At 38.8% G+C, this 15,737-nt stretch overlaps 1 protein-coding gene across 3 annotated transcripts in view; it reads right to left on the bottom strand.

Moving 5' to 3' along the window:
- Positions 1–15,737, bottom strand: part of BMPR2 (bone morphogenetic protein receptor type 2) — a 112,696-nt gene that overhangs the window by 12,259 nt on the left and 84,700 nt on the right. For all 3 annotated transcript variants that reach the window (XM_052793364.1, XM_052793365.1, XM_052793363.1), the window contains exons 6-10: positions 13,456–13,686; positions 9,335–9,449; positions 7,557–7,717; positions 5,627–5,774; positions 4,529–4,665 (exon numbers count right to left, since the gene is read on the bottom strand). In XM_052793364.1, coding sequence (XP_052649324.1) covers positions 4,529–4,665; positions 5,627–5,774; positions 7,557–7,717; positions 9,335–9,449; positions 13,456–13,686 — 792 coding nt within the window. The remainder of the gene's footprint in view (positions 1–4,528; positions 4,666–5,626; positions 5,775–7,556; positions 7,718–9,334; positions 9,450–13,455; positions 13,687–15,737) is intronic.

Below are 15,737 nucleotides of genomic sequence, written 5' to 3'. Positions count from 1 at the left end.
TGTTATCCTCACAATCCAGCTAACGGTCGCCACCTTGCTTCCCTGCACTGTATGCAAATAACACAGCCTTGCTCATTCATCATGCTTTTCTTCCCCTGTTCACTACTGTAACATCCAAATGCCTCATAAATATCAGTGAATTTGGCTGAGCTATGGGAGGAGATTATTGTGGCCCTTGTTTTACAGATGGAGAAACAGAAACAGACACACTTCCTGGGATCACACAGTGGGATGAATGGTGCAGTCAGGATTAGAGCCCAAGACCTCTAAAAAGCGCTGCCATATGGTCAGAGGCCTGGAGAGGAGACAACTGAAGTTACGAGCACTGAACACTTTTGGTTCCACTGCATCCGGACTACAAAACACAGGCAGACGTTTATTGGCCCCTGCTGCCAATCTATGGCCCATGGATAGGATATGGTTTGCTAGAACATCTCACATCTACAGCCCAGCTTTAACCTCTCCAGCACCAATGCCTGTGCATAGTCCCAGCTGGGCACTAAGGCATTCAGTGGGTCCTGCTGACTGCCTCTGTGCCAGAACTGCCTTGTTCACTTCTGGCAGCGAAAGCCAGGACTTGCTCTGCATGCTAGCCAAGAGCTCTTCACCCACAGAGCAGGCTCCTGGCATCGCTTGCATCTGGCAAGTCACTGCTGCTTAGTGATGCAGCTACGGTGGCACAGGTGGGGATGAGCTCGCACACAAGCAAACCTTTTATCTCCCTTCCCACAGTAGACTGAAGAGGGGCTAAGCAACCACATCCCTTTTAGCTGAGGGACATGAGCCTAAAAGCACCCTCAGGGACAATGACAGGATAGTGTACTGGATCCGTTTTCTCTCCCAGAATAAAAAGCCTTCATTCTGCTTTTAGGACCTGCTTTAGTCACAATTTAGACATATCTCAGTCAGTGGACACCCTAATCTCCTGTCTCGCCCCTTTGTAAGGCTCTCCCCTACAGTCTTCACCAGCAGTAAATCTAAGCAATATTTAATTTAATATTGTCTCTCTTCTAGCAGATCCTTTCCTTTTGATGTTTTAAGGATCGTGAAAGGAGTACAGGGATAACTGTATAGATAGTTAACAAAACTGAAGATCTAGAGCTTCACATTTACCACAGTAATGTGTTTTCTATTAATTTCAGGTTCAAAGAGATCTATACTAAAATGCACTATTTAGAAGTTCTAGCACTCATAAAAAAGATAGAAGGGACAAGAAATCTGCATTATTCCATTATTCTCTACTAATATCCTTCAGTCCTGACCTTTGAAGTCAAGCTTGGGCCCTGCTTTGGCTGTGGCAAATGAGACAAGAATGCTGCTAACATCTCAACTCAGTTTATAGCCCCTGAATTATTTTACACACATCATCTGCTCAGATTGTTGATTTATACTGTGAAAAACGATACTGCTAATCAAGGTCGGTATCACAACACATGTGTTCAAGAAGCAGACTGAGACTGCATAAGTAATCATAAATTTTTTTAGGATTCCACATCTTTTGAGTGCCTTAATTATGTGACCTAAAAAATAAAACATTGCTTTTTATTTGTATTTCTCAAATGAAAGGGGCAAACACATTTCTCTAATAGATGAATTTGCATGAAAGTGTTATAACCCAATGTATCAGTATAGCTTTAAACAACAGGCAAAAGTCTTTTATCTCATGCATTAGATACAGGAGGTTAGGACCTGGGTCCAGGGTGAGGTTAACTGGAGCTTAGTTTTCTACAATATTTCCCCTAGAGTGCTCATTCAGATGTTAACCTATTCCACCCTATGTCAGTTTAGGATGTTTTATACCCATGAGAGAACTATAGATTGTTTATTTATTCTTCTTTTCTCTTAAAGCAATGGTGTAGATCCATCCTTAGAGCTGGACTCACCATCATCATCATTATTGTTTTGAATTTTTTGCAAAAAAATTAGTGACAACACAAAGAATGTGTTAGGCATTTTAAATACGGGGATCATTACTAGCTCAGTGTCTAATAATGCTGGAGTCTATCAGCTTGTTAAACATAATTAACATTTAAAAGGATAGTCTGCAAAACAAAACAAACCTTGAACTGTTTTAGTTATAACTGTCTTCAAAAACAGCTGTCAGGCTTGGTTCTTCCAACAGTGCATTTGCCAACATGGCTATAGTTACAACAGTTGCTGCTTGATTTCCTATATGGTTTGGGTGTGGATTTTTTTTCTCTTCCCCACCCCCCCAAGACTGGCTGGTCAAAACTGTGTAATAAAAGAACCTCTCTATGAAGCTCTCAACTCAGTTACAACATGTTTTACAACAGTGTTAATACTGGAGGCTATGCTCCTCTCTGAAGAGGGTTTCATACATATTTACAAGTACCAGCATAGCTGAGGCCTTAGGCTCCCCATTATCTGCACAGTAGCTTCATACTTATCAACTAGCAAAGTCTCTGAAGATTGAAAGGGCTAATTTCAGTGAGGGAATAACTAGAAGTATCTTTTTAAGAAACAAATATGTCATTTTCATACTCACAATCAAGGTATTTTAGCTTAAAAAAGTTACCATGTATCAGGTGGAACCCAGTAACTGTTTGCATTTCACTTTGCTTGTAATAAAAGACAAACACCCCCCCCTAAGCTAAGGGGATTCACATTACCTCACCTTTGCTGCAGATGAAAGCAAGCACACAGAGTCTTACCAGAGTTCAGCTGACTTGCCGTAACTTGTTGGCCTGCAGCAACAAGCAAGGCTCTAAGCCATAGCTAGACTAATTCAAAACAACAAACAACATTACTATGTTTATAGTCTTGAAAATAAAAATTGCAGATCAAATGAAGCCATATAAAATTTCTAATGTAGTTATAATGAAATGATTGCTAGAAGCTGTAGCCTCTGACCCGCTTAGTGGATGAGGAAAAGGCTGTGGATGTTGTCTACCTAGACTTTAGTAAAGCCTTTAACGCTGTTTCCCACAGCATTCTGCTGGACAAACTGGCTACTCATGGCTTGGACGAGTGTACCGTTCGCTGGGTACAAAACTGGCTGGATGGCTGAGCCCAAAGAGTGGTGATGAATGGAGTTAAATCCAGTTGGCGGCCAGTCACAGGTGGTCCCCACAGCTCAGTATTGGAGCCATGTTTTTTTAATATCTTTATCAATGATCTGGATGAAGGGGATCGAATGCACCCTCAGCAAGTTTGCAGACAACACCAAGTTGGGAGGGACGGTTGATCTGCTCGAAGGTAGGAAGGCTCTACAGAGGGATCTGGACAGGCTGGATCAATGGGCTGAGGCCAACTGTATGAGGTTCAACAAGGCCAAGTGCCGGGTCCTGCACTTGGGTCACAACAACCCCATGCAGCGCTACAGGCTTGGGGAGGAGCGGCTGGAAAGCTGCCCGGTGGAAAAGGACCTGGGGGTGCTGGTTGACAGCCGGCTGAATATGAGCCAGCAGTGTGCCCAGGTGGCCAAGAAGGCCAACAGCATCCTGGCCTGTATCAGCAATACTGTGGCCAGCAGGGGCAGGGTAGTGATTGTCCCCCTGTACTGGGCACTGGTGAGGCCACACCTCGAGTACTGTGTTCAGTTTTGGGCCCCTCACTACAGGAAAGACATTGAGGTGCCGGAGTGTGTCCAGAGAAGGGCAATGAAGCTGGTGAAGGCCCTGGAGCACAAGTCTTATGAGGAGCGGCTGAGGGAACTGGGGTTGTTCAGTCTGGAGAAAAGGAGGCTGAGGGGAGACCTTAGCACTCTCTACAACTACCTGAAAGGAGGTTGTAGTGACATGGGTGTCGATCTCTTCTCCCAAGTAACAAGCGATAGGACGAGAGGAAATGGCCTCAAGTTGTGCCAGGGGAGGTTTACATTGGATATTAGGAAAAATTTCTTCACCGAAAGGGTTGTCAAGCATTGGAACAGGCTGCCCAGGGAAGTGGTTGAGTCACCATCCCTGGAGGTACTTAAAAGACGTGTAGATGTGGTGCTTAGGGACATGGTTTAGTGGTGGACTTGGTAGTGCTAGGTTAATGGTTGGACTTGATGATCTTAAGGGTCTTTTCCAACCTAAACGATACTGTGATTCTATGAAATTCTGAGGACTATACAACTTCAGAAAAAGTTTATTACAATGTTTATAGATTTTAGTTTTGGAAGAAGATATTTACATTTTTGCCAACTTCGTTAGGGTGTTACTAGTTTATAAGATGTCAAAAGGCAGAAAATGCCTTTATGTTTCTCAACCAGCATATGGGCACTTCATGCATAATAATACTACAGATACTGTCTTACAATTAATATAACAAGTTACGTTCTGTGTATCACACTTCAGCATCCGATAATAATCGTAGTATTTTTCCTTAAAATAAATCTAGCTTTCATGTCAACGGCTTTTTAAAAACTGAATTCAATGCTTAGGAAGTCCAGACAGAAGCAGCTCCCAATCCTTAAATACTAACAAAATTTAAAAAAAAGAACGTATTCAAAAATTGCTTTTAAGAAGTGAGTATACCCTATAGCTCGTTAAAGGATAGAATATTTTCAAAGAAACAATCTCACCAGGCTGTTCTCCTTCCACGCTTCTGGGAATTTTGGTCTTTGCTTCTCTCTAGACACCAAGACTTGCATATCTTCAAAAGTGGGATGGTTTCCGACTTCTGTCTGGAAAGCCATCTGGTACTCTGGCACAGATTCCCCTGTTAGCAAAAGAAAGAAAGAAAAAAAAAATCACAGATTAAGAGGCAGAGCAAGGGTTTTCAGGTGATGAAAGGTAGTATCAAAGTTGCTGTCTATCGAGACATTCTTCACTTTACCCCGAAGTCTAACTTCACAAAAAAAGCTGAATTAACTGCAAATGAATTAAGTGTTGTTCAGCAACCTCTCAAAGGCTAGCATCTTCAAACTTTGCTGGCTGAGTGGCACATTCAGAATGTCTTAGAGGTTGAGGATGACACCTAATTTCCATGAAACATTGCTGACTGAATATATTCATATACTTCTTTTGGGAAGAAGCCCAGCAAAATTACAAGTCTCTGCACATAAAGTGCAGCTGCTTGACTACAGAGAGAACGCTGCATGTCAGATTAACTCTATATGCTATATCTTGGGAAGAAGATGGTGGTTGTGACAATCTCACATGTTAAATTCTAGAAGTCTACGTGCTTTTGTTTTATGTTACAGGTATGAAGGATTTCCCTGAATTTTCAATGTCACTAGCATAAATAAAGGTATGACTGACTAAAGGCTACATTAAATGACAGCACTTTCTCATCCATCCTTTCACGAGGAAAGTCTGAAAGACACTTCAGGCACTTTTACCAGTTCTAAGAACTGAAAGTACTGCCTTTGCCATCAGCCCAACTCTCAATGTTTGTAAACTCCAGATAATAATAATAATAATGCTCAAATTGCACTTACCACGAAGCCTGCAAACTGCTTAAACAGGTAATTTAAAGTCTTTCAGCATGAACCATGCTTCACACTCAAATACACTGTACTGACAACAATCATCTTGAACACTAGATGGCACCGACTTAGTGGCAAAAACAATTGAGAAAATTACTTCCCTTCTTCAATTTAAAAAGCTATAGCTAGGGAGTAGCTTTGGCTGCTGGTACCACTTTCTACTATTATATTTTTTCCAATTCTTTTAGTTACCTGGGAAGAGGTCTGTACATCTCATAAATATCTCCCAGTAGATAAGGCCTAGCGCATACATATCTACTTGTTTCAAAGCAGATTCACAATCCCTCAAGTTCACTGCTCCTTCAAGCACTTCTGGGGCCATATAGCGGATCGTACCAACCTGGAAAAACAAAAAAACCAAAGCTTCAAATCAGGAAGCAATTTCCAAATTCAATTTATTATGGATATTTTTTTTGTTAATACCCTACTTTGATATTTTCGACAGTTAAGGAAAACGCAGTTCTCTTCTAATCAATGTTCTCAGCTTCTAGACTCATATCAGGAGCCTAGTCATAATAAAACTCTTTCCCTACTCTGCCACTTTTTTTGTATGTACCAAAACAAAATAAGTTTGTCCCTTACTAAATGTTCTCAGATGCAATACGATATAGCAGAAATGTTTCTTTTTCCTGAAATTACTCTGTTAAACACCAAGGTATGTGTCACAATGGAAGAGGATGCTGCTGAACAAGGAACTTGTTCTCTTTATTTCTGGACTGTCAGCAAGGCTCTCCCCTACATCTTCCATGGTCAAAGGTTATTAACAGCCTTGGAAAGTATCTATTCATTTCCACAAGGAAATATGTTAGATTAAAGCAATCACTCATCAGTACTTGTAGGACAGTGTTTTGTCACAGGACTATTCCATATCCCTGCATTTTAAGCAGTGGTTTCCCTGTTTCTTTGTTCAGTAAGGGGAGACCTAAAAAGAGGACCTGTGCACTAGGTACTATTAATGTAGCACTAGCTTTCTAAGGGAAGGTGATTAGCACTGTGAAACACATTCTTTGAATTCAGTGTAAAGGTTTTCTATAAAAGCACAAAGACAACAAATATACTGAACCATTAGGAACTTTTACTCTTTGTTTAAAATAGTCTCATTGTATTTCAGTAGCCTATATTCAGATGTCAGTGTATTTATGCTTACAGAAAAAAACAACAAAAAACCCCCACTCTCTGAATCAAAGCATCCTAAAAAAGAAAGCTTAAGAAGTCAGTTTCTTCTTTCTGCCCAGAATCCATTCTAACCCACTCCTAGCAGATGTTTTCCCAATCTGTTCCTTAAATTCATAAAATGATGCAAATTCTACATAGTCTTCCTCAGCAGTCCATTCCAGACCTTGGCTGCCTTTCTACAGATTAGAAAGGTTTCTTTGTAACTAACCTAAATTTTCGCTCCTACAACATAATCCCATTACCTCTTGTCCTATCCACAGTGAATGCAAACAGTTGGCTCCTTTCTCTTTGTAGCAGCTGTTTATATATTCAAAGACCTGTCTCTGTCTTTACTTCCCTAAACAACCCTCATTCTTTCATCTTTTCCCATAAGGTACTCTTTCAAGCATCCCGTTATTTTGTCCCTGTTCTTTCTCAGTTGGTCCATGTCTTTCTACATGCACTTAACTCTCCCAGATGTATCCCTCTGAAGTCCAGAAAATTGCAGATGACACACAGAGAAATGGCTGTAGGATGTAGAATGCGGTATGCCACCATTTCAGAAAAATCAAGACCAAAACCACCAAAGAACCTTTGGTCTTCAGTTAATACTTGCAGTACAAGACTGAAGGAAGACGTACCACATCATCGCAAACAACACGGCAACCAAACCTACCTTGCATCTTCTCATATCTCACACAGAAAACTTCAGCTTCCAGGGTGCCAATCTATCACCTTTCAAAATGCTAGGTTTGTTTCCGAGTGTTTTGAGAATAAAACCAGTTTCCTCCTATCAAGGTTTCAGCCACTCTTCACCCATACTGCAGCAATTCCCCCTTACAGGAATTGTATCACCTTAACACTCGCCTTCTAACAACAGAAACAACTATTTCTCAGCGTTACTTCTGTACGAAATTGTCTTCAATGTATACCTTTATACGCTGGTTTTATCTTCATTTGTACTTACCTCACTAATGGCTGCATTATCTTCCTCACCTGGGCGTACCAGTCTGTTTCCAGTTAACTTCATGGAGAGTCCAAAATCGCTAATTACACATGTTCCGTCATTCTTTACCAGTACATTGCGGCTGTTCAAGTCACGATGGGATATTGCAGGTTTGTAATGGTCTATTTGGACATATGGAAGTGCTTGTTAATATTTGAGCGGTTCTACTGTTTGGCAAAATGAGAGAATCTCATCATGTCTGCTTAGCTATTTTTATAAACAGAAAATCAACTTATCTTTTAGAAAGCTAACATTTTTGCTTCCTTACAATGAGCTCCACAGTATGCTATCGATAGAAAACTAACTGGCATTCAGAGTTTCACTGTATCTATACAATATATTAGGCTACTGCTATACACAGTTCTAATGTTTGCCAGTAAGCTGCTTTCCAAGGGATACTTCAGCATGATTTTGGCAGGGGAAACATCATGTACTTAAGCACAGACCTGCTGCCACAGCCCTGATAGCCATTCCAAATGGTCTCTCTCATATCCACACTCCTGTGTCAAATACAGCACCAACTATTTACATTATGATTGGAATTGGCACCTATGCAGAAGATACGTAGACAATGTTATTCCAGAGAGTCTGAACATGTTCATCTTGCAAGTGATCTGATCTTTTCCAAAGAATAACCTCATTCCTAGTTTACATGCAATTTATTTTATTAGTAAAGCAGCCAGCACTATAGAACCAGTGTTACTGTGGAATTTATTCTACTCCATAAGTTCCTTCCTAGCATTCATAGACCAGTCTATGGCTGTCTCTTCTTTCTGATGGAAAGTTTACACACTTTCTGACTACTAATGGACACAACTGTCTGCACATTGCGAAATTATGAAGTTAAGATGATAGCTGCAGTTTCAACGGCACATAGGAATTACCGATTTAGGTATTTTCAGCCTTGCACTTTTAACAGCATCTTCAGCTGTCATTCTTTGGTAGAGTTGATGCTTAACATCTGAGATATATAGTTTGGAATTTTAATCCAAACAGCACCTTAACATAGAATTAATGATACCATCCTTTTATTTACTGCCAAAAAGCTAACACTTCAGTGCCAGGCCATATTCTGCAGCCTGATACATCACAGATCTCAGAATATCTGCTTTGTAATCATGATACCTCAGCTGCTGAAATGCTGGCTGAAGCATGCAAGCAGAGATATAAAGATATAAATCAATATGTTGTCACATCCTGTGCTATATAATAAAACACTAAAAGTCCAACAGTATTGTTTGTACACAGTGAAGACTAGGCCCACACCCTCAGACAAAAATAAATAAAACTACAGTGGAGTTAGAAGATTTAATTATTTCTCTTTGTGTATACAGTTCACACAGAAACTAAAAATTGCTTTGGTGATTTGTGTCTGAACTGCAAAACCAAACAGAACACCCCATCTGTTTGCTCTCTGCTAGACAGACATCCAGTGCTTCAGGTCTTCAGTCATCTGTTGCCATGATACAGCAGCACTGCACAACTCTGCCTCCTCCTCTTGCCTTTCTCTGGGGCTCTGCTGGCTCTTACTCCATGTTTTCACACAAGTGTCACAGACGCAGCCCACAACATCGGATTGTTCAGAAGGAAAGAACATATGAGAAGTTCTGAGTAACCTCTATTTGCATTCATCATTTCCTACTCACCGTACTGTCACAGAGGAAAAAGAAAGACAGGAATCTACTGCCTGATAGAAATAAGAGTATCTTGAACATCTTGGCATCCCTTCCTGGCCTTACCTCCTCGAGGTAGTTCTGTGTGCAGGTACGCCAAGCCCCTAGTTATAGAGTGTGCCAAACGACAAGAGCTCACCCAGTCACTTGTGTGAAGACTCAAATATTTGCACAAAGAACCCTGAAAAAAACCCCAACAAACAAACAAACAAAGGGATTAAAATCATTGTCCACAGTTGAATAACTCAAAATCTTCAGGAGAGTCAGTTTTATCCATTGCTCCTGAAAGATGTAATCCTGCAACTGCTTCTGTGTTTACCCAGATTTTCTAAAACACAAGATTGCACCAAAGTTTCATTAATTTCTAGTGCTGCCATTTGGTTTATCTAAAGAAGGGGAAGAGAAAATTTATCATAGGGATTGCCTTCAGGAATAATGATATTAATTATAAAACAAAAGCAAAGCACGCACTTCAATTATTCTTCTCAAAAAGTCTTGTTGAACAACAGAAGAAAGGTAACTGCAGACAAAACAGCCTGGGTTACTAAATAGTGGTCTTTAAACCATTAGCACTTACAGAAGAATACTCGACATCTCTCACTGGCATCTCCCCTGTTATAATCTATTTATGTATCAAAACAAAAAAAACCAAAGGCAATTCAGAATAGGAGTGAGTCTGCACACACTGGAGAAACAGGAAAAAAGAATGTCATGTTCCCTTTTTCTTGAAAGAGAAGTTAAATGTGAAAAATGGTGGAATCTCCAAGAAAACCAGAAGGAAAGGTGTCAATTATGATACTGAGATACTCTAGAAACTGAGACTGCTATCAGAAACAAGAGCCAAATCCTGCAAACTATGACACCTCTGAGCAGTTTTTATGCACATAGTCTCCAATGACAATATACTTAGTTTAAACAAACTAAATCCCCATGCATGAAGAACAAGTTGAGCAGTTGTCTCTGCATATGGGTTACAAAATATTTATGACTACACACTACCCTGGTTTTGCCTATTTAAATCTGTAATCTTGAAGAGGCACCAATGTGTAACATCTGATCGTAGCCGCAACTAGAACCACTTTACTGCAAAATTAGTTATGTACATTTGGTTCAAAAAAAGCTGGTATGTGCTATTTGAGTCCATTTGGAGTTTACATTCAGGTATATAACGCATGCACAGCTCAGATGGAGGCACAAAGATACCAGAATTTAAAGTGACTGAAGCATTAGACATTTTTTTAATCCAATGCTAAAACTAAAACCAAGCTCTTGACACTCGTTAATAGAATTACAAAAGTCTTAGAGCTTTTCAGACTTGGCCTGTGCAGAACAAGGAACCCCTAAATAGATAACCTCCTCGGTGAAAACACAGACCAAATGTCACTTGTACAGGTTTACATGAACTTTTTTTTTTTTCCCCATTGTTTAAAATGCTGTTATATGAACTTCAAATAGATTTTGGTAATAAATAAAAAAAAGCTGAGAATCCACCTAGAAATGAGTTAAAGAATTTTACTTTTTTTTTCTTATTGTTTAGTGTTTTTTAAGAAATACAAACACTCTTATTAGCCTCCAACTGCCAGCAACTTGGGTGCGGTAACAGATTTTCTTGGCTTAGTGGGTTGAGATTCCAGCCCACTCTAATGGAGGCCACAGGACTGTTGTCATGGTGTGACTGGGAAACACTCACTGTATAAAGAGCTCAAACCAACTTCAAGATCTTTCTGCTGCAGAGCTTGCTAGCCACCAGATATTTTTTAAGCTAGCCAAGGGCTGTGATTGTATGCTTTTAGTGAAGTTCAATATAAATGAACCAGGAAAAGTTTTAGTCAAGATTCAGAGAGATATATATTTGTAATTAAGATTATTTTTGTCAGAGTCACGAGTTACATGTTAAATTGGGGACATTTGTTCTGATTATAAATTTTGATAAAATTGATGTTTTTGTTTTATCAATCATAAGATTCTGTATGTGTTTTACAACAATTTTTCTATTGTTCTAAAAAGACATGAATGTCTGACTACTGAGGGGACAATTCTGTGGCTATTATGTATTTCCTACTATGTCATCGCTTGCAACTTACTCACTGCTTATTCACCTGCCATGCCTCAGAGTACCATCAGAACAGGATGTTGATTGATAAATACACGTATCTTTCCTTTTATTACTTGCTCACCTACTTTCTTTGGTCTGAAGGCATGTTTGGATAACAACACAATTTGGGTCAAACCTATCTGTCTTGCTTTCACCGAGGCACCACCAAGAACAATTATCTGTGTGAAAGTGTTCTGGTTTGTGTGTTCCTATTTCTGAAAAGGAAATCATTTCAAGGGAGAATGATGTTTTGGATGGGGAGTATTTCACCTGCGCATCTTGTATGGGTTACTCCTTATTGAAGTAAGACTTATGGCTCCAGTTTGAACAGTGCAATTCTCTTTTAGTAGGGCTGCCACAGCAGGCTTCCTTCTCTGCTGTTAGCTCCACATACAGCAGAACATCTGCTCACTGAATTAAGGATCACACTGTGCATTAATTACACCTGCTGTGCACTTTTTCCAACAACTTCCAAACCACCAGTGGATTGATTTTAGACTAATCTTGCTGTTCTTAATACCATATTGGGAAAGAATCTGATATGATGTCATAAGCCTCATCTGTGCATGTAATCAGATCGTTAACAGATCCTGTTTATATAAGCAACAAGACACAATTTTCAATCAAATTACATTTCAGCTGAAAATCCTTTCATTCAAGAAAACAGCAAAACCGGATCACCTGTTATGACAGTTATGCTATGGCTTCCCAGGAGCAGAATACTTGCTTGATTTCACTTAACTCAATTAGTTGAAAATAAGCCCACTCTGCCAGAGCCGGCCAGAGCTGACGTGCTTTGTCACTGCCCATCTGGTACGGGCACGACTGAACTTTTTCTATGGTCATTTCTAGTCCCTGCAATCTCTTCTTAGATGTCCATCTCTTATAAGCTGACATGATCAAGTGTGTTCTCACTTAAAAGTTTCAGTTTAGATACTCTTTATATATTTGTGAAGTGCTGTTGCCTTAAATTTGCATATATATTTAGATACTTATATACACATATGCATTTCACTTTCAACACAAGCATATATGTAGAGCTTAAAACACCCTAAGACAGGCCATCGTTACTGCTATTTATTACTGCTCTGTTTCTTTTTGCTACTTGAATAAACAGGTTTTGTCCTACTGTCCCCATAACAAATCAGGCTTCAGCCATCACCTTTACACACTGGAGTAAATACAATATGAGTTCACTTACTTGAGACCAAAAAGCTCATTAAAAAAATTATTTAACTGAACAATTAAAGTTCCTTCCCATACACAAGCCCAAGATAAATGTGAAATGTAATTTTTTGCATTTTCATATATATAAACCCCATATACATCACATTTTATGATTTTTCATGAAAGCAATTCACATTTATGCTGTGTATTTTTAAAACATTTTTGTTTCTATACATGTGTGTACACACACACACACACACACACAGAGTTAGGAACTCGAATCAATGAATTTGAGGGACATAAGCATTCAGTTAGCTAAGGAGATTTGAAGATAGGGTTCTGGAAAGTAAGGCTGCCTTCTTAAGATTTGTCCTACATCATCAATATATGGTGCAGCAAAATAAGTATGGTATGCCACAGAAAGCTTTAAAGAAGATAACAGGATAAAAAGCCAACATGATTTATAGTACCACAAACTCGTTTGACAACAATATTGGATCTACTGTGTTTCATTGTAAAAAACTCCACCATTTACAGCTACTGAGTGAGGTCATAACTACCATAACAGAGATATAATGTCTTAATACTAAGAAGTTTCAAATTTATTATATTAAGTAAAAACAACTCGTCAAATTCTGTCCTTGAATATTGCACAGTTGACTAAAAAAACCTGCATGGTAACCAAGAGCAAATACTACAGCTAAGAATTTGTAAGATTATTTGGTAGCACTAACTGGGGAATCTTAAAGGGTATTACAGTAAACCACACCAAGGTTCATTAAAATTGTAATTTATATGGATTACTTTTACATTACTGTGCAAGAAGCAACAATGAAAAACCCTGGCAAATACTAAAGTACATCCTTTTTATGTGGCTATTCTTAGGAATCTAAACCAATCTGATTGATTTCTTTGAAGCACTTACATTGGGGTAATACTCCATCACCAATAAATATTCCATACGGCCGTCTGCAGTGAATCTCTCATCCCCCACAATGAAGCGCGCGATGTTGTCATGTTCCATGAGTGGAATCCTGTAAATGTTCCTCTCATTGACAAAGTTCTGACGATTAGCAAAAGAAAATACTTTCACAGCAACTGGACGTTCATCTAGGGAGCCTTTATACACTGCTCCATATCGTCCCCGGCCAATCAACTGTGAAAAAATGTAAATAATTAGTTCACTAAATAATAAATGAAGACAAAACCCAAGTTTTCACTCTACAAAGATTGTACGTGAACTTTTACACTGACTTACACTATAAAAAATAGTGAATATAGTGAATATTTTGTATTGAAAACTAGAATTAGAATGCTGTCACAAAAGCGATTTTGGAGCTGGAAACCTCAGCATAGGCCAACTTAGATCTTACTAAATTGATCCATGGTCTGAATACCCAGGAAATAAATCATAAATAACCTATTCAGCAGTTATATATATAGAATCAATAAAATCCATGTGGTTTGTGCTGCTAATTCTCTTATTAAACTTTTGCCTACTAAACATTTATAGCTTTTATGTGATCAATTTTAATTAACTCCAGAGATCACAGACATTAAGCTAAACATTTTAGGTTTAGGATAGCTTTATAAGCTGTACCTTTTAGGTTAGTAATAACAATATATGCATTTGTAGTGCAAAATAGATACCAAAAGAGGTAAACAGGTTTTAACAGAAAGGAATAATTAATTCCTTACTACCTGTGAATCTTTATTCTAGCCCCCACTGTGTTAGACATTCTTCACAGACCAGCCTTTCCCATCTCCATGGCAACTAAAGAAAGATGCGATCTCTGCTCTAAACCAAAACGTAGGACCACCTTCAGGAAGAGTCCTAGTTTCTAAAGCTCAAAAAATTCTAACTACATAAGAATTTAAGTATCTATTTAATTTAAATAATTTTCAGGAAGACCTAGACATGAAACGGTAAGGATTTTACAGACCAGAATCTTTTTACTTTTTAAATACTTACACTTGGAGGAGGAATGGAAAGCAGAAGGGATTACAAAAGTAATACTTCTAAAGATGATAAAGTTGTCTAACAGGAAGGTTTTCAACAATAAAGTACCCTTTAACAGACAGACTTGCTATTTCTCAGTCCTTCCATGTCAGTGGATTGCAAAAGAGCAGCGAGTCACTTCAAGGTACAAACCGGAATGTATTCTACCCACAGAGGTCAAAAGGCAAGCACAGGTTAAGACAATTTGTTCTGCAACACCCTATGACTGGGAGTGAGGAGTCAGCTCCTTAGGATTTAAGAAAGAGGACGGAAGACGCCATAGCAGATCTCTCTACCAACGAAGTTGCTGCTTTTTCCAAGACTGCTTATCAGTATGAGTAATTTCATCTGGGGCTTTGCATGCTTCTACAATATACATCCTTATACTCTTGTAAACTCTGCCTCAAATACTTTTTTGTTGGCAGAAGGCTCCAAAGCTTCTTTGCTGATTAGTCTGCTGTCACCATTAGCCCAGACCACACTGCATCTCTGCAGTCTGCATCTCTAGGTGTGAATTCTAATGGGCAAAAAGAAGAAAAGTACCACTCTCTGAAATTCTCTCAGTCATTCTACTGATTTATTTCTGGCTAAAAGCTTTTAAAAATTCCCTAAGTTCTATCAAGCATACCAATTGAAAACATAACATTTTGCAGTTTTCTGATAACATGTCTAACACCAAGCTGAGTAGAAAGTTCTGGTTGGCCTCTAGTTGCCATGGAGATAGAGAGTACCCCACTGTGAAGAATGAGTATACGTAAATGCACCACTACTGAAACACACTGCTCTATCTGCAATAAATTCTATATTCCAACAGTGTTACTAAAGCATTTCAAATGACTACAGTAGGACACTGTACTTCAAGTGATCAGTGTCAAGCAAAAAGATGGATCTTTTAATGCAATGCTGAAATACAGCACATTCCAATTTCCCTCCTTACCTCCCAGTGTTTAGTATTTCTTCTCAAGGTAGAACATGTTCTAGCTAATACCAACAATATTACTAACAAAACCAGGCAAAATGTAACTGTGGTAACCTTTTTTTTTTTTTTTTTTTTTTTTAATTTTTTCTTTTCATTTCTTCTTTAAACTGTGATTTAGAAGAAAACATTACAGGAGCACTGATACATTTATTTCTGTAACTATACCTGGGAGGTGATATGACCACAAGTGTTACATTGAATAAAAATTAAGATTAAGAAACAGAGTTGA

Source organism: Harpia harpyja, chromosome 7, assembly GCF_026419915.1.
Source record: "Harpia harpyja isolate bHarHar1 chromosome 7, bHarHar1 primary haplotype, whole genome shotgun sequence".
Lineage (NCBI taxonomy): Eukaryota > Metazoa > Chordata > Aves > Accipitriformes > Accipitridae > Harpia > Harpia harpyja.
The sequence above is the reverse complement of the archived record's forward strand: the minus strand, read 5'-3'. Positions and strand labels throughout refer to the sequence as shown.